This window comes from Euprymna scolopes, chromosome 37 (genome assembly GCF_053919585.1).
Source record: "Euprymna scolopes isolate OS-2025 chromosome 37, ASM5391958v1, whole genome shotgun sequence".
In the NCBI taxonomy this organism is placed as follows: Eukaryota; Metazoa; Mollusca; class Cephalopoda; order Sepiida; family Sepiolidae; genus Euprymna; species Euprymna scolopes.
Window position 1 is genome coordinate 524,472 of NC_136518.1, and position 20,941 is coordinate 545,412.

General features: G+C 35.7%; 1 protein-coding gene across 2 annotated transcripts in view; it reads right to left on the reverse strand.

Annotated features, from left to right (window-relative positions):
- Positions 1 to 748: 748 nt before the first annotated feature.
- The window catches only part of LOC145261024 (uncharacterized), a 49,065-nt gene continuing 28,872 nt past the window's right edge, over positions 749 to 20,941 (reverse strand). For both annotated transcript variants that reach the window (XM_080119154.1, XM_080119153.1), the window contains 2 exons: positions 17,869 to 18,048; positions 749 to 3,800 (listed from right to left, as the gene is read on the reverse strand). In XM_080119154.1, the coding sequence (XP_079975280.1) occupies positions 3,511 to 3,800; positions 17,869 to 18,048 (470 nt within the window). In that variant the 3' untranslated portion in view covers positions 749 to 3,510. The remainder of the gene's footprint in view (positions 3,801 to 17,868; positions 18,049 to 20,941) is intronic.

A 20,941-nucleotide genomic window follows, 5' to 3' on the forward strand; every position in this document is an offset into this window, starting at 1 on the left:
ATATATATATATATATATATATATATATATATATATATATATATATATATATATATATATATATATATATATATATATATATATATAATTTGAGGTTGCTATTTGCCAAAGGTAAAATAACCAGTCAAATATAACGAGGTTAATACAAGAGTGCTCACATCCGGTGTAGAGCAAGGTACACTTTCAATTTGTCTTTGCATAAGCAGTAATGTGTTGCTACACAGTCATGAGCATGTTTCGATCTTCTAGTATTTAGTAACTGGATACCTCTTCAGGATACAACGCTTATATTTAAAAGCAAAATTCTTAATGAAAAACGAAAATCAACTAAGTTGTTCAGAAATCCAAATAGATGATTTGTTTGTGAAGATTTTGTGTAGAACCGACCACACTTTGTCGGTTCAGATGACTGCCCCAAAACAGAGCATACAGTAGACCGCAGGTTTTTACGTCAGAGTTTTCCCTTCTCCTAGAATCATGTCTTAACAAAGGCTGGGGTGCATCTTTCCTAGTGAATTAATATAACCAACCTGGAAATTTCTACGACTCGACTAATATATATATATATATATATATATATATATATATATATATATATATATATATATATATATAGTCATAGAAGGCCCTCACAATGCAAGAAGAGGAAACATGAGACAGAACACGCAAACATATTACTTGTAATAAGTCTAAATTGTTTAGTATTGTGACCATGGAAGCGCCTGTAATGAAAACATAGACACAGAAATGAGTTAGAAAAGGTAAAATATATTGAAACAAAAAACAACATATACAAACAGCAACTGTTATAGTAACTACTGCCGAGATTGCGGACTACAAAAGTAGACTGACCACTCACAGAGTCGTAAATCACAGTTAATGTATACAGTTGGAAAGAGTTCATATCTTGTGCATGGGGAAGTCCCCACAGCATTTATTCACAACTTCTATAGTGATTTAATATCTATATAATTATAAAACTCAGATCAAATCGCTTACTTTGGCGTCTAAATCGTCCATCCGCTTTGTGACTTCCGGTTTCAAAAAATTCGTCTGCGTACTTATTTCATGGCTGCTCTCTTTTAATTCCGATATTAAAAACCACTGCTGCTATTCAAAGATTACACAAGGTCAAAAATATTTTTTGTTTCAACTTATTGTAACGTGTTTTCCTTAGAAGTAAATGTAATTTAACCCTGTTGAGTAAAAAAAAGTGATTTAAATATTTATTTATCTATCTATCTATCTATCTATCTATCTATCTATCTATCTACATAGATGGAGCGAGGTTAAAGATTTTTCTTATAAGATATTTAACCTCGCTCCATGCCAGCTATGGCAAAGCTTATCTCCTCTAAAATTGAAAATGGTCTTAAACCATTTTTAATTTTTATATTTTTAATTTTCCTTTGCTTGATGAGATCTATTATGATCGAAACCGTCTGCATATCGTAGCAAGATATGACTGTAGTTACATAAAGAATACTGTATATATATATATATATATATATATATATATATATATATATGTGTGTGTGTGTGTGTGTGTGTGTGTGTGTATGTGTGTGTGTGTTATTTCACCCTCGGGAATTTTTACTTAAATCATTACAAGTTGTTTCAATAGACAGGACAATAAAATTATCCTTCCGATCTCGTCAGGCGATCTAAGCCAAAATAAATTAAAAGGAAACGATTCTTTTTAATTACGTATAGGTATCAAAAACCCAAGAGTTTAAGTGCTGGATAGGGAGGGGAGAGGGAAGAGTGAGAGAAAAGAAAAAGAAAAGGGATGGGGCGGAGAAATATAGATTATATTTATAATTAGAATTGAAATTAAAAATTAAGAAAAGAAGAAAAGAAATTAAAATGAATTAAAATGAAGAGGAGAGATTGTTTGTTAAAGGGAAAAATTAATAACATATAATATAAAATATATAAAATATAAAATAAAATAAAGTAAAAACGTAAAAATAAAAAAAGAAAGGGAAAATATGACGGAGTCAGAAAGAGAGATAGAAGGGGATAAATAACGAATAAAATTAGGACTACAACGTGTCAAGGGAGAGCAGCAGTATTTTGCGTGTGTCAACAAAGTCATAATTCGGTTAGAGTTTCTGTGGTCTCCAGCTACGATAGTGGTGGTAGGACAGATAGAGCAAAGATACGCCCAGTTCAGTAGGTAAATACATGCGTCTAATAAGATTAATATAATGTCCTTTTATATGAATGAAAGGGATAATAATTATAGATTTATAATTACAAAAGTAAAGGTTATAAAATAAACGGGAAGCTGTACTGTATTTATTGGGTAGTTATAGAATGTTAGTTAAGTTTAGCGGGAGGGTGTGAAGATTCTGAGTTTTTTTTTAAATTTATTTTCGGAACAATCAGGGTTTTAATTAACATAGGTTGGGTGATTTTATTTAAAGAAACCTGAGTTGGGTAAATAACTATAAGAGATATATAAATATTATTTTATAATTATTAGTAATGGAATAAAAGATAAATAACTATGTTTATTATTACTAATGGAATAACGTTAAGTAATCTGTTTGAATGAGATAGTGTTTAATGAAAGTGCTTCAGTATGGTGTCAAGTTCCTAAGAAAGTATATATATATATATATATATATATATATATATATATATATATATATATATATATATATATATATACTAGCAAATACCCGTCGTTGACTGGGTTCAAAAACAGCTTACTCTGATTTATGAAAGTATGATAGGTTATGGAAAGGAAGGGTTGTAAAGAGATAGCTTCGAATTTGCGGGTATCAAAACTAAAGCAAAATATGATGAAAGTAAAAATAAAATAGATAAACCCCATAATTTATTATACCATACCTGTTCACACTGAAACACTTATCACAATATTCTGTGGATATATATTAAAAAACCTTGTTAAACTTTGTGACATATTTCCATTCTATGGAGGTCAGGCGCGGACGTACACCCCATAATTTTATTATACCATATTTCTTCAAACTGAAACATTATTATCAAAGTATACTTACGCAAATAGATGTGAAAAGTTTTTATTAAAGTTTGTGCCTATTTCTATTCTATGGAGGCCAGGCGCGAACGCAGACCCCACAATTTTATTATACCATCCCTATTTAAGTTAAAACATACTTATCAAAGTATTATGTACATTTATATCAAAAACACTTGTAAACGTTTTTGTTTTTTTTATTTTTAATTTTTTTTATTTCCATACTTTGTGGACCAGGCGCGAACGCAGACCCCACAATTTTAATGAACCACCGTTCTGCCAGATTAAACATACCCATTCCTGTGTCTCGATACATCTTTTATCATTATATGTGATCAGTTTTCTATAATAGTCAACTATATAGGAGCCTATTCGTGACCAGACACACATACACACACATACACACACAGACATTCAGCTTTATATATATATATATATATATATATATATATATATATATATATATATATACTTTCACTAGAAGAAGAAGATATTTTTTTATTTCATGGGTTCATATTTGCCAACGTAATCCCCGTACCAATAATAAGTGGCATCGTTGTGAAAGCCACTTTTCCACACGAGCTTGTTCTGTTAAAATCCACTATGGCGCCTAATGGGCCGTTACACATGTCTTTATCGCAGATGCTAACGCATATCAAGTGCTGGTAATGGGTGCAAATAGTCACGTTGCTTTTGGCGTTCAATTGGGAGAATTTTTTGAAATGAGGTAATTGCATATCAAAAGTGAAGTCCTTCCCATTACTGCAGGTTCGAAAAATTCTCTGGGCAGCGCCTAAAAAAAAAAAAAAAATCAAAAGTAACAAATTTAATTAATTACAATTTGGATGTCTTCAAGTCCAATGTTAACAAATTCCTAATGAACCGCCCCCTTAAGTAAACACTTCAGCAAATCTCCTCACTAACTTTATGTACTTGCAATAACCCTTATCCCTGAGTGGCTTCTGGGCCTTGATAAGTGGTGATCACTGTAAAAAAAAAAAAAAAAAAATTAAAAAATGTCGAAATAATTTTCTCCTTCTTATAAAAATCGCCCCGGGCAAGTCGTGAAACCACTTAATGTAAGGAGCTAAAAAGATTAAAAGATGATTATCGCAAAACATAAGATGACCACCGACCTTATTCTTGAAACGACCAAGCTGTGAGTAGGAGAAAAACAATTATCAGAGAGTTTCACAAGATTGCAGTTCCTAAGCTACTGGAATAAGAAGCTGTATTACAATAAAGTATCAGAACAGAGAATTGATGGAGAACATTAGACCAACGAGCCAAACGAGCTGGAACAAAGTAAGCAGGGAGATTATTACAAAGTGATGTAATGGAATAACCTAACATCCCTTCATAGATGAAATTAACTATAGATATATTGAACCTCTCACGTGACTGAGGCAGAAGGAAAAAAGACAGGAAGAGAAGAAGAAAAAAATGTCGAGTAACTCTTATGTCACATGTATTCCCTTGTAAATAAACCGCTTTGTCTTTCACCCATAACCCCGTGTTTCTTGCTGCATTCTTATTTAAAGTAAGGATATAACAAATGGCGACAGAATTCGAATTCACAAAAAGGAAATTTAAGCCAAAAAATATTGGACAACGAAAAAATACTGCACGGAAAAATTCAACTAAAAAGTAAGTTATTTTTTTTTTAATTCAATCTGTTACGGTCCTACTGACAAAAAAAAGAGAAATTGACATTTCACGAAGCATTGAAAAGAACCAATTTTCTCGAAACGGAAGAAGGTGTCCATTTCAAATTCATTTTGTTTCATAAGAAGAAAAGAATACAGCGGAAAGAACGCTTGTATGCTGTTGGTTCGGTGTCAATTTTGTGTGTGTAACTCCCTCCAAAAACTGTCTACAAAAAATGTTTTTTGTTTTGTTTTGATTTTTGGTGGTTTGAAAAAAAAACTATTCAGTGAATTTATTTAATGTTTTGTGCAGGTATTGTTAACCTTTTGTTTTATTACTGTGCTTTAAAAAAATTCTTCAACATGGAACAATTAGCCGAGTTTACAAAAACGATACAATTAGCACTGGCGGCTCAACAAAGCCAGATGGAATTTTTACAAAAAGAACAATTAAAAGAAAATGAAGTATTAAAAACAATATTAATGAAACAAGAAGAAAAAAGGATTATCGGTTCACTCCGGAAGGAATTGCAAATTCGCTGACATAATTTTTATATGAACCAACTAATGACTTAACTTTTCCAGCATATTATTGTAGATACGAAAATATTTTTTCCAAACGATGTCAGGCCTGGTCGGATGAAGAAACAATCATTTTATTGTTGCAAAAACTGGGTTCCCATGAGAATACCAAGTATACAAATTTTATACTCCCAAGGAAAACCCGAAGATATTTCTTTTAAAGAGACTATAGAAATTTTATCGAACATTTTCGGCAAACGGGATAGCTTATTTTATACTCGTTATAAGTGTTTAAATATTTTGAAACAAGATGATGAAGACTTTATCGCCTATGCTGAGAGTAAATGCCCAATGCGAGTTATTTAAGTTGAAAGACCTAAAAGAGGACATGTTTAAATGCTTGATATTTGTGCAAGGGTTAACATCCTTGAAGGATAAAGAGATTCGTTTCAGGATACTATCCATTATGAACCAAGACATAGAAATAACCTTACAGAAAGTTACTGAGGAATGCCAGAAACTGTTAAATTTAAAGCAGGATAATACTAGTATCGAAGAGAAAAATGTTGACAAAATACAAAGGGTAAAGCAAGGTGACCACTATGTAAAAAAAATATAAGACGTGTGGTGGAAAAATCACTTCACAATAGATGTTGCATAGGTAGGGTCTTTTGGGGGAGACACATATCGGGTACATTGTAAAAAGAGACGGGGACATTTAATACAAGATAGAACGATGATGAGAGATAAAGAAGGCACTTATACCTTTTAGTGTCTGTGGTTCTTATAATATATATTTTGAGAGGAGGGATGTCTGTTCTTATGACACATGAGGGGACGGGACATTCATTACTTATGATAGAGAGGGGGACACATTTCTTAGATCGTTTATACACAAATGTTCATTATAACGATGAGTGGACACAATGTTTATATAAAGGATGTTTCACATTACCTTTAGTTGTTGAAGAATGACACAACACGAAGACGCAGTTACAAAATCATGAGATGTTCCTTTATTACATTCGACCGGACAATGAAGATGACATCCAGAAATTCAAAGTCGACTACATGATTAAAACTTTCTCCCTCGCTTCCAAAGGGAATTGCCTTCTCTGACTCTGTCTCGACCAAACTCTCCTCTGACTGTCTCAAACTAGCAAACTATATTGAGAATTCATTTCTCCATGACGTCATACCTGTGTCTGGTCACGTGATCGGTCCATGTGGCCTAAACATGCGTTGGTTCGGCACGTTTCCAAACCACTTTTACAGACAATGAATTTCTCCAACCTATTTCTCGACCTAACTTATTTTTCAATATGTTTTTCATTTTCTATTGTCCTTTATTCTAACTGACCTTATTTTAATTCCGTTTTCATAAAAAAGAATTGAACAATCAAAATTCCTTTTACTAAAACATATCTACTATTTTATATTAAATTGAACAATGCCAATATTTTATCTTTTTCCGACCCTTGCTAACCAGGTTCGAATCTCAGTCTATCTAATCTCATTTCCACTTATCTAATGTTTTTCTTACTTATAAGAAAAGGGAGACCTTTCTTGTAACATCCTTCTCCTTTTCAAAAAATGTACGCATTTTTAAATTCTAGTACATTTTCTCTATATCTATACCCACTTGGCTAAGAAAGATCAGACCCCCCCCCCAAAAAAAAATAAAACTCTTTAGTCAGCCCTTTTCAACTGACTTCATAATTTTATTTATTTTTTTTTTTATTAGATCAGACTCTCTCTGATCTTCCTGGTATTTACTTTTTGGGTGTAGGGTATTCCTCCGCTGATCCACGTCAGCTGTTTCATCCAGCCACCCTTACGCTGTAAACTCGAGGTCTCATTTTACCTCTTTCGAAATCGACAACTTTTTTTTTTTTTTACACAGTGATCACCATTTATCAAGGCCCAGAAGCCACTCAGGGAGAAGGGTTATTGCAATTACATCACGTTAGTGTGGAGATTTGATGAAGTATTTACTTAAGGGGGCGGTTCATTAAGAATTTAACGTTGGACTTGAAGACATCCAGGTTGTAGTCAGGTGGGAAGCAGGCAGACGGAACAGAGTTCCACAGGCGTGCAGTTATAAGAAAGAAGCTTTGTTCATGGAATCCACGTTTTGATTTAGGCACAGATAAAGAGTAGGGGAAATTTTTCACAGTGGATTCAGCTAGACGGGTGTTTTTCGTGAAAGATTGGCGAAGGGGGGACCAGAGATTGGAGTTCAGACGAGCACCTGCCATGGAAATAACGATAAAACAAGGATAGGCTCGCAACGTCTCTTCTGTGGGAGAGAGGTTGTAGGGTAGAGAAAAGGGCATTCCCCACTAAGCCAAAAAGTCTATTTTGTACTCTGTCAAGACAGGATAGACTGTTTTTAGCAGCTCATGCCCAGATATGGCAGCAGTATTCCATCCTTGGACGTACTTGGCTTTTATATAGATAGAGAATTGCATCAGTAGTGAGATATCTTCTGGAGCGGTAGAAGGATCCCACCATCTTTCCAGCGACTTTGGCAATAGACTTGATGTACGTGTTCCATTTCAGATCAGGAGTAAAGGTCAAACCCAGAAGCTTGTCAAAACACGGGGCCTCTCCCAGACGAGAGCCATCCATCCCAATTGATGCCAGATGGGGATCAGAGCGTTGATGATGTAAGGATAGGAGTTTGGTTTTAGATGCATTAAAGGTAACCAGCCACGTCTTCCCCCACTGAACCACGCGCTCGAGATCAGAGAAGAGAGAATCAGAGAGAGCCTTTGATATGTTGCCGCAGATGGTCGTGTCATCAGCATAGATGGCTTAACGGTGATACCCGGTATCGCCGTTAAGAAGTCGTTGATTTCGAAAGAGGATTATTTTCCCTAAAACGATTGCCGTTTGGGTTGAAAGTAGCACCAAATTTATTCCAACAAATTATGGATGCCATGCTAGCAGGCTTGGATTTTGCAATGGCTTATTTAGACGACATTTAGATAAGAAGCAAAAATGTTGAAGAGCATAAAAACCATATTCGTAAGGTATTTGAGAAAATAGAAAACTATGGATTTAAAGTGGCTCTCGAAAAATGTACTTTTGATATGGACAAGATTGAATATTTGGGACAAATAATTGATCGGAAAGGTAGAAGACCTAACCCAAATAGGACAGAGGCAATTAGAGACATGTCAAAACCAGACAATGTAGTGAAGTTACAGTCATTCTTGGGTCTAGCAAATTACTATAATTCTTATATCCAAAGTATGCACAAACTAAGAGCACCATTAAATGAATTATTGAAGAAGAATAAAAAATGGCTCTGGACAAAAGAATGTGAGGAAGCATTCCCAAAAATTAAAAGATGTTTGTTATCGGATCTAGCATTAGCACATTACAATCTGAAAAAGGATTTAATTGTTGCGGCAGATGCGAGTGAATATGGCTTAGGAGCGGTGCTTCTACACAGAATGGAAGATGGATCTTCTTAGCTAATTTCTCACACCTCGAGGGTTTTATTACCCGCTCAAAGAAAGTACAGTCAGATCGAAAAAGAGGGTCTGACGATTGTGTATGCCGTGAGAAAGTTTCATAGATTCATTCATGAAAGATATTTTGTCTTGGAAACAGACCATAAACCATTACTATCGATTTTTGGTTCGAAAAAAAGGGGATTCCTACTCATACAGCAAATAGATTACAGAGATGGAGTATTATTTTGCTCAATTACGATTTCAAAATGAAACACCTAGCATCTAGTAAAATTACACATGCAGATGGTTTGTCGAGATTGATCTTCAGTGAAACTGAATTTGTAGAAAAGTACAGTCAGATCGAAAAAGAGGGTCTGACGATTGTGTATGCCGTGAGAAAGTTTCATAGATTCATTCATGAAAGATATTTTGTCTTGGAAACAGACCATAAACCATTACTATCGATTTTTGGTTCGAAAAAAAGGGGATTCCTACTCATACAGCAAATAGATTACAGAGATGGAGTATTATTTTGCTCAATTACGATTTCAAAATGAAACACCTAGCATCTAGTAAAATTACACATGCAGATGGTTTGTCGAGATTGATCTTCAGTGAAACTGAATTTGTAGAAACTGTTATAGCAGCACTAAAAGAAGAAAATGAACTAACAGATATATTACTAAATACTGTTAGGGAACTTCTTGTTACACTTGAGGAAATAAAGAAAGCATTGAAAACAAATAAATATATTAATAAGATAAAAAAAAACCAAGTGGGACAAGACGAAAAGAATAGAAAAGGATTAAAAGTGTTTCCATTTTGTATGTGTGATGAAACTCTGATGTACGCAGACAGAGTGGTAATACCGCAAGTACTACAAAAGAAAATCCTAAAAGAATTCCACATGGGACATCTTGGAATTTCCAGAATGAAGGCCCTAATGAGAGGATTCACATACTGGCCTGGAATGGATCAGGACATTGAGAAAATGGTGAAATTATGTAACGGTTGTCAACTAACCACAAGATCTCCCTCCATACGGACGCAAACTTGGCTTAAAGCAGATGTACCCTGGACACGCATCCATATTGATTACGCAGAACCTCTGAAGGGATATTATTACCTAGTAATCATAGATAGTATGTCAAAATGGCCAGAAAATTTTAAATACAAACACCCTACAGAGGCAAACACAATAAAGCGCTGGACAAGGTATTTAGTTGGTTTGGAGTTCCGAAAACAATTATTAGTGATAATGGCACTATGTTCACAGGTCAAGAATTCAAGCACTACTGTGAGGCACTGGCCATTGAACACATTACAACACCAACTTTTAACCCTCGATCAAACAGACAAGCGGAAAGATTTGTCAATACTTTTAAATGAGCTTTAAAAAAGAATAATAACATCGACACGGAAGAAAAACGCATTCAAAAATTCTTAGCAATATATAGGATAACACCAAATACAAATACAAATGCTAAATTATCCCCAGCTGAAATTATGTTTGCCAGAAAGGTACGTTCGGTGTTCGACCGATTAATCCCAAGAGAAAAAGTTAAAAAAAAAAAAAAGAATCAAGGATAATGTACAAGACTTACAATGACGGAGATAAAGTTTTCTTCAAAAATTCTCAGGCAGGGAAGAGTTTTTGGGAAGAAGGCATAATCTCAAGAAGAATTGGGAGAATGGTTTACATTATAAAAGGGCAGATTTTTTTCCACAAAAAACATATTAACCAACTGAGACCCCGATGCATAGAAACAGTCAGAAACCAAGAGTTACCAATGGATGTGCTACATGACACTTTCCATATACAACCTCCAAACAAGGAAGTACCAGTAACTAAAAAATCCAGTCACTCTCTAAAAGTAAAAAATCGGCAAACACAAATCGTGAGGAGAAGTGAAAGGAAAAGGACCGAATTTGTTGGGCAAAGTCTAAAAAGGAAAAAATGGTGGAAGCAAAATTCTATGGAAGAATTTAGCTTGGGAGGAAGGTGATGTAATGGAATAACCTAACATCCCTTCATAGATGAAATGAACTATAGATAGATTGACCCTCTCACGTGACTGAGGCAGAAGGAAAAAAGACAGGAAGAGAATAAGACAAGATGTTGAGTAATTCTTATGTCACATGTATTCCCTTGTAAATAAACCCATTTGTCTTTCACCCATAACCCCGTGTTTCTTGCTGTATTCTTATTTAAAGTAAGGATATAACACAAAGTTTAGCAGTCCAAGGGAATAAACTATTAGAGTAGAAAGCTTTCCAGTATTTACAAACCTCTATATGAAAAAGGGTGAGATTTTTTCCGCTAGACATGTTTGTTGGGCTATGAACGTTGAGGGAGTACAATGTGTACTGATAAACTTATAGCCCTTGTGCCCCTCCTGACGTACGTACTCCTGACTATCTAGACAAGTAGCAACCCCACCCCATTTCTTGTTGAGGGCCTTAGATGCCGGAAAGGCTTAATTTCTTTCATCGGACTGCTAGCCTTTGGAATTCCCTCCCGGTCTCCTGCTTTTGTGACTGTACTGACATGCAGAATTTTTAATGTTATGTGAACAGATATCTTGCTACTCAACTCCCCATAATCATCTATTAGGCATGATCCCAAATAGTTACCCCTTACGTCCAAGTGGCAATACGACTTGTTTGAGGTAAAAAAAAAAAATAGAACTATTTTTACAAAAATAATTAATACTGAAAGTAAAATATTTTTTTTATATAATAAAGTAAAATAAATTAAATATATAGAAAAAAATTGAACGAATGCTAATTGAACATAGTTAAAATAGTCCTGTCAAAATACGATTTTATATAAAAACAATTGCAAAAATTTCTTTTCTTGCGGTTTTATGTCCGGTTGGGTCTACTACACATCATACTAAAAGTGGGGCAAGATGCGAGCACGAGAAAGTTTAAAATTTCGAAGTTGAACATTTTTCGACTTACAAGTCATTTTCCATTACGTTTTAAACCTCTAACTCGGTCAGTTTTCATGATAAACCAATAAATCTGGCATTTTTACCCAGGTTTTCAAGATCAATCTTTCAAATGGTTGCCAGTGATTTTGACTACCTCCTTACAGGTGGTCACGAAATGCTCGTTGCACTGCCTTTCCACTCATAATGTGTACAACGACATTTTCATCATATACTGTCTCCATGATTTCCTTGAGTCCAGTGCCAATGACGCTCAAAACATTCACAAAAGTATGGAAAGTGCCAAGCAACAGTATCACATTCCTAATTGAACTATCGTCTGTAACAACGTTTGTACGAGCCTTTTTCAAGTCTCACACAAAAACACACATTCACATTTCAAGCTGTGTCATATACATACGCGCACACAAACATACATGCCCACGTCCACACACGTATATATATTCACGTTCGTGTGCATACACTCTAACGTATACACATGTACTCACACACGCGCACACATGGACGACGTCACTTCCGCTTTCTAAGGAAATACACATGCGCAAAAGACCTCCGGAAACGAGTATAAAAGAGAGAGAGTAACAACCGGCTCTTTCTTTCCGGCCCAGCTTCCGTGATGGTCGGTCGGTCTTCTTACTACCACTTACTACTATGTATGGGGCACGAGCTAACAGACTGTATGTACACATTCCCACTCTTTCTCTGAGAACACCTTCACGTAGCTGACTACTAACTGATGTCAACTCTCATATCCTCTTCTTTGTCTACACGCTGGACTATCATTCTCATTTCCACTACAACACTCATTTCTCTTCCCACGTGCGAACAAACGATAGTGAGATGAACACACATTTCCTATTCTTTCTACACCACTAGTCCTGCAACGAACATTGGTTACATACACGCGGACATGAACACATGTTATATCAAAAACGTTCATTCTTTCAACAGCAAATAAACGACGTTTATCTTATCCATCAATTGAGTCTTTGTTTCCTTCAATTCCATTCGTTTCATTATTTTCTTGTGGCGAGCTAGGGTATTATACCCTGGTCTGCTACACGTTCACGATTTCAGACGCCTTCCAAAATAGCGGTTGATCAAAAGTTATGATAGTCGGCATGTTGTGTTTTGACGTTAGTCTGCATAAGTAATCTAGAATGGAGAGGATACATATTTTATCTCCTGGGTTCATATCTATCATTGGAAGAAATTGTACCGAAGATTTTCCCGGATATTTGCTGTCCTTATGCAGCAGGTGTTGATTTCTGTACGCTGTGGATTTCGAATGCCTTATCCTGATCGCTGTCCTTTGGTCTTCCACTTTTTTTAGTCGTTTGGTTGATTCAGCTAATGTAAATATTCCGCATTGTACAGAAGTTGACGCTACATGACTTGTGGTAAACACAATCTGCTGCATCTAGATCACCATCAAAATATTCAATCCGGCTTTGAACAGCAGTAGCCCACTTATCCCCTCTGGTTTTGCAATGGTTTGAACAAATGCATCTGTCTTCACATGGATAATTTTTTCATCACTTTTTCGTTTTGGGTCTTTTCCCCTCGTAACAGTTCCACAGAATAAGCAATGTGTTCTACTGTCATATGGTTCCAGAGAAAGACGAGTGCTCCTTTTCACTGATCGAGCAGAATCATCCTTGCCGAAGGGCAATAATGATGCCCTTTTTGTTGGTGTAGTTTACCCGACACGTTTTGAGAACACGAGTTCCTGCTTCAACCCGGACTTTCACACCTATTTCGATACTTGCACGGTTAATGCCTTTGGCTCATTTTTCTCGAATTACCACGGTCTCTTCACCGTTAAAATCTTGTTAACATAGAGGACAGGTTTCTCCATGGACTGAATTCATATTTTACTCTGAAAATATATGTAATTAGTGTATGTGAGTCGGATTGAGTGCAACAATACGAGATGTGGAGAAAACAGAAGATCCTCATCTTATTTCAAGAGTAGGGGTAGATTTTAATAGCAAAATCACATCATATAACCTAGGATCCATACCGAAATTACAGCACTTTTTGGCCCACTCTGTAGAAGTGGATGAGAGAAGAGGTAAGGGCAACTATAGTATAAGATGAGATTCAATATCACTGGCAACCATTTCCTGTCAACGATTGATCCTGAAAACATGGGTTAAAAATGCAAGATTTATTGATTTATCATGAAAACTTACCGAGTTAGAGATTTAAAACATAATGGAAAATGACTCGTAAATCGATAATGTTTAACTTCGAAATTTGAAACTTTCCCGTGCTCGAATCTTGTTCAATTTTTAGTATGATGTATAAAATGCCCAACCGGACATTAAACTGAAAAAAAAATCTTGCAATTTTTTGTGGTTGGGGTATTTTCAGGTTATATTCACTGGATTAAAAATATGAATTTTCACATATAAAAAGGTTTAATGAGGTGAACGTAATCAAAAGAAAATGTGCTTTTGTCCAAACATAATTAAACTATATAATATATACGAATCCAGTTGATCATATTCGTGAAAAAAAGTTTAATTTGGCATAATAAGGATGCAAGAATCGTGATAAATTAATAAAACATTTTCAGATTAAGTATCAGAACTATGTGACCAAGGCCATAAACTCCCCGTATTTCCTCATATAACAGACAACATGCTATGCAACATACAAATATCTGTGCGTGAGGTCCCCAAGCTAATCAAGAACCTTGATTACAGTAAAGCAACTGCCCTAACGGCATTCCAATTATAGTGTTGAAAAAGCTTAAACCAGAACTTGCCCCCATACTTACAAAACTGTTTAAGTGTTGTCTTAAGGAGAAGTGCTTCCCAACACTCAAGAAAACCTCATCAGTATGTCATGTATTTAAGAATTGAGGTGATAGGTCAACTCCCTCTCAATACAGACCAATAAGTCTCCTGTGTATCATGAATAAGTTGCTGGAATCCATATTAAATAAAGAAGTAGTCAATCACCTCAGCAAAAATAACCTTCTTAGTGACATGCAATATGGTTTCCGTTCTGCTTGATCCACAGCAGATGTGCTAACGGTTATATTTCATAGGATTAGTGAATCTTTCGACAAAGGCTTCCTTTCTAGAGCAATTGCTCTTGACATATCAAAGGCCTTCGATAAGGTATGGCATAAGGACCTACTTCACAAGATTTCCAGCTATGAATAACTAGAAATGTTTTCTCAATTATTAAATCATTTCTCTCTGATAGGCTCATAAGATAGTGGTTGATAGTCAGAAATCAGAAGCCCGCAGTATTAATGCTGGAGTCCCTCAGGGGTCAGTTATGAGCCTAACTCTCTTCCTGATCTATATCAATGATCTTCCTAAACACATACTTAAATCATTCGTTGATATCTATGCTGATGACACGACCATCTATGGCAACACATTAAAGGCCGTAAATGACAAAGTTCTCTCTGATTCTCTCTGCTCTGATCTTTAGCAAGTGGTACAATGAGGGAAGAGGTGGCTGGTTACTTTTAATGCATCTAAAACCAAGCTCCTATCTTTACATCATTAACGCTCTGATCCCCATCTGGCATCAATTGAAATGGGTGGCTCTCGTCTTGGGAGGGGGGGGGGCTCCATGTTTTGACAAGCTTCTGGGATTGACCTTTACTCCTGATCTGAAATGGAACATATACATCAAGTCTGTTGCCAAGGTCACTGCAAAAATGGTGAGATCCTTCTACCGCTCCAGAAGATATCTTACTGCTGATGCAATTCTCTATCTATATAAAAGCCAAGTACGGATGGATGGAGTACTGCTGCCCCATCTGGACAGGAGCAGTTAAAAACAGTCTATCCTTCCTTGACAAAGTACAAAATAGACTTCGTAGCTTAGTGGGGGATGCCCTTTTCCTTGCAACCTCTCTCCCACAGAAGAGACATTGCGAGCCTGTCTTTGCTTTATCGTTATTGCCATGACAAGTGCTCGTCTGAGCTCCAATCTATGGTTCCCCCTCGCCAATCTTTCATGAAAAATACCCGTCTAACTAAAACCACTGTCAATAATTTTCCCCACTCTTTAACTGTGCCTAAATCAAAACGTAGATTCCATGAACAAAGCTTCTTTCTTAGAAGTGCACGCCTGTGGAACTCTCTTCTGTTTGCTTGTTTCCCACCTGACTACAACTTGGATGTCTTCAAGTCCAACATAAACAAATTCCTGATAAATTGCACCCTTAAGTAATGACACTTTATCAAATCTCCATTACTAACAATTACTACAATATTATCCCATTGATTACTGTACACGCAATAACCCTTATCCCCGAATGGCTTTCGGGCCTTGATAAGTGGTGACTACCATATAAAAAAAAGAAGATAGAACTTAATTTAACAAGGTTTTCAAATTACATAACACTGTTTACTTTCGATTATCTTGCAAACTGGAGCGCGTTTAATACTAATGTTGGGCCAATTAATTGGGATCGGAATTGGAAAAATCGGATTTCTGGGGGTATCGGAATCGGAATAATTTGTCTATTTTCCAATGCCGAAAACAATTCCTTTAATTATATTTATTTGATTTCGGTATAAGAAAAATCTTCCACCGCTGGTAGTAATAATAAAATGATATTTTTTTTACTCATGTTCACCCCAAACAAGGCATACTGGCACTTGGACGTAAGGGGCTACTATTTAGGATCATACTTAGGAAAGATTAACAAGATGTTGGTTTATGTTACATTTAAACTTCTGTGTATCAGTACGGTCATGGAAGCAGGGAGCAAGAAGGGAATTCCTAAGTCTAGTGAAGGGGTATGATTTTGTTGCTTCACGGGTTTATCGGGGGTATGTAACGTCGAAAGGGGCACAAAGGCAACAAGTTCATCAAAGTGCATTCCATTAAAATACTTGTAAAACAGGCACAGGGTTGCAAAATTGCGGCGATGGGACAGGGGTAGGACCTGTTAGATTGCAGACTCCTGACAAACCGCCCCTTTAAGTAAGAAACTATCAAAACCCCCAATACTAATGAATACTACAATACTACCCCATTCTTTAAACCCTATCCAAGAGAGAGACACTAGCTGTAGATGCACCAGCCCACATGTGGCAACATTACCCTTAAGTGTAACTCAAACTCCAACTTTTACTCAATTTTGCCCCTTTTGTATAGGTTTTTTAATTTTATTCTTTCAAATGAGCAGGATGATGTTTACTGTTAACATATTTATATCAAATATATTTTTTACTATCACTGCAGACCTAGTTGAAAGTACTTAATTTTTGTAATGTAGTCGTTACACATCAACAACTGGGACCAACACGTTGTATGCAGACAGTCGCAAAGAAACAAAGACAAAGAGAGAATTCAACCCACTTTTTTTCAATTAAAACAACAAACATTTATTTACAGGTACTTTCAGAATAACGCCTTTACTCTTGTTCAAAAGTCTTCTCGTACTCCAATGTGATTAACAAGACTCTGCCGAGTTGAACACTTGATGCTCTGTCTTTGTCCGGCCATGTTTTGGACACGTCGTTCCTGTCGCTCATGGGTTACATGTGTGATACACCTATTTCCGCTCTCTCGTGTCTTAAATTCTCTACGTCCTGAACACCTCTCGAATACCTGCTTCTCTAAATGAATGTGTACTTTTTATTTCTGATGTCACATCGCGCAACCGGCTTGGTCATTTGCATATGGCTACTACTGCTGCTATAAGCGCGTCAGCACTCGGTTACACTTTTAGTAAGTTACCATTGCCTCAGAACAGAAGAAAGAAGTGAGCAAGAAAAAAAATGAGCCCAGCAAGCAACAAAAAAAAAAGGATAGCTGATACAATCATATTTTAAACGTCCGGCCGGCTCACATATCAATTTTTTATTGCATTTTCACCCCAAACAAGGCACAATGCTACTTTGATGTAGGGGGTTACTATCTGGGACATAATTTGCAAGGGTATTATGTAGGGAGTTGAGCAGCAAGATGTCTGTTTACATTACACTTGAATTTCTGCATGTCAGAACAGTCAGGGAAACAGGAACCCGGAAGGGAGTTCCAGAGTCTAGCAGTTCTGGGGAAGAACCTATTAGAGTAGAACTCTTTCTTACATCTAGGGATTTCTACTGTGTAGGGGTGAAGTTTTCCTGGTTGTCGGGTTTGTCGGGGGTATTTACGCTGAGGGGGGACATTAAAATACCTGTAAAACAAGCAGAGGGATGTAACATTTCGTCGATGGGACAGCGGTTGAAGTCTAGCTGATAGTGCGGCATAGAGAGTGTGGGTGTGAAAGAAAAAAACTGGATACGTACCCGCATCTTTTTCTTTGTGTATTTCGATGGCACAAACGGGATTGGCGATGTTATAATCTGAACAGTTTTTGGCGTAATCAGAGAAAACCCCCTCTTTTAACTCTTTAACATCCGTTTCACAGGGGGAACTTAGTACATTGCTGGCGCAGTGGAAACAGTGAAGTGCCAAAACAGAATAGGCTGCAAAAACAATGTACACATATTAGGTAATCTGCGTTGCTTTAGCAGTGTCAGAAATTTCGTGAAAATAGTGAATAATTCCACCCCATCTTTCCAAGCTTATAACTCCTCGAAAAATGTAATTAAAGCCCTAATTTTTTTTTTCAATTAAAGGAGCAAGGACCAAGGTTTTATTAAAAAAAAAAACAAAAAAAAAAACAATGTGCTTTTTTTTTTAAAAAAGGGTTTTAAACTTTGGACTTTACAGGTAAATTTCTAAAAAAGCGATTTTTTTTTTGTTTTAAATTTGAATATATTATTTATTGACCTTTTCTCTTCAATTTGTGATATATAAAACTCCCCGACATAATTAATTATTTACTTTTTAATAGACATTTCAAAATGAGAGGCGTGAATTATTCGACCCCCTGTCTTTCCAAGCTTATAACTCCTCGAAAAATGTAATTCAAGCCGTAATTATTTTTTCAATTAAAGGAGCAAGGACCAAGGTTTCATTAAAAAAAAAAAAAGACAAAAAAAAAACAATGTGTTCTTATAAAATAAGGTTTTAAACTTCGGACTTTACAGGTAAATTTCTAAAAAAGCGATTTTTTTTGTTTTAAATTTGAATATATTATTTATTGACCTTTTCTCTTCAATTTGTGATATATAAAACTCCCCGACATAAATTAATTATTTACTTTTTAATAGACATTTCAAAATGGGTGACACTTGGGGGGGGGGGCGTGAATTTAAAAAAAAAACGTTTGTCTAAAATATTATATTCGGTTTATTGGAAAGAACATAAAATTTCACATTGACCCTGAAAATATCGTAAAAATAGAATCAATAGAAAAATTTTGATAGATTTTTAAAGTTTAAAAATTGAAAAATATTGAGTTCGGAAAATTCATTACTGTTTTAAAAAAAAAAATATTTCTATTACTTTTAAAACAACTGTAATAGTTTATTTTGGAAGTATAATCCATAAAGAAAATAAATAATCCACTTTTAACAGAGAAATTACGAGATTTTTATATTGTATTCGCAGTTTCGTGTTAGGGGTGTCAAAAATTCCTACAAAAATTCTGATACTGCTAGCGTTGCTTACTCTAAGAGCCGCCTTCGTTAGAAAGTCGAAAGGAAAAGAAATCGAAAGACAACCCGGAGAAGAAATAAAAAAAATTACACTATGGATGAGCATGAATTTGCAATCGTTATACAAAACGTCAAACACAGTTGAACAGGACAAATAAAAAAATAAATATTCAACTTATCGTTAGATAAAAAACTTATCGTTAGATAAAAAAAAGTCAAACACAGTTAAAAAAGACAAATAAAAATGTAAAACTTCAACTTCATAAAATCGTTAGACATAAAAAGTAACAGTAAAGACGACAAACAAAATGTAGAATTTTTAAGTTCATGAAAGCAAAAAGTTAATGTTGTGAATATGGATTATCTCCTCTTTGAAAATCCAAGCTATAAAAGATGTGCATTTTCGCTTGTCGAGTAATAAAATTCTTAATTGAATAAAGATTACTAGACAGAATCTCTCGTCCTGTTTTCATTACAATTTATTCAATTAAAAATGGAACAATTTATACGACCGGACCGATTTACAACAGATCTAGAAAGCGATTCAGCTGACAAGTGCTGGAAACATTAGCGGGAGACATTTACAAATTTCATCGAAGTTCTACATTCAGAAATACCGGGACGTCCCTTCAATAAGCTTGCGCTCCTAACCAACTACCTGTCTCACCCAGTCAACGAAATTTGTCTCGGATTGCGTTACCTACGAAGAAGCAATCGATGTACTGAACGCTACATACATAAAGTCCAAACATGAGATATTTTCTAGACACCTACTTGCGACTCGCCGACACAGCCAGACACAGTGGACGCCGCGCTAATCCCACATGTTCCTCCCTCATGACGATAGTTCGACGAAGCTTCAAGGACAATCGGTCACTGCCGCTTTAAAAAGGGACACCTGCTATTTTTGTGGCTTATCTAAACACCTACGATTTCATGCCCTACCAGAGATACTCGTTGTCATAAATGTGGAAAACTTGGTGATTTTTCAAAAGTATGCAAACCTTCTAAAACCCGATACAACGCCACCCATCAAAATACATCTGCAACTTTAGTCGTTGCTCCAGAATCCTTTTCAAACATTATTGTAAAAGTGAAAATTAACGGGAAATATACGAATGGTTTGCTCGATACCGGCAGGTCAGAAAATTTTATCGAAGAAAGCTTGGTAAAAACCAACAAATTGTATTTTGTCCTCGCCCCCAGAAGAGTAGCAATGACAAACGCGTTGTTGTCTGCACAAGTAAGTGGTTATGGTTTGGTGGACTTACTATTTAATGATGTTTCCTATAAAAACACTAAATTATCCGTAATGAAAAACCTTTGTTGTGAAATAATACCGGGACAATTTTTGCAGCAACACTCACGGGTTGAAATTCCGTTTGGCGGTTCAATGCCCGCATTGAAAATTTGTGGATTGGCGTCAGCAAAAAATCAGTCCCGTCACTTTCGAAGACCTAACTAAAAACTGCAAATCCATAGCAGAGAGAAAAGCAGACATTTTCTTATAATAATAAAAAAATTGTTGACTCTAAGATAAAGACTACTAGAGGAGGGTATAATTGAGCCTAGCAAATGAACCTAGAAGGCTCAGGTAGTTATAACCACTTCTGAACACCATAAAAAGAGAATGGTTATAGATTACTCCCAAACCATAAATAGATGCACTCTTGTGGACACTTTCTCACTGCCCAAGATAGATGAAATGATAGGCGAAATCACCAAATATCCTATGTTTCGCACTCTTGACTTGAAAAGCACGTACCATCAGATCACCATTAGACCTAGAGACAAGTTATACACACCTTTCGAGGCG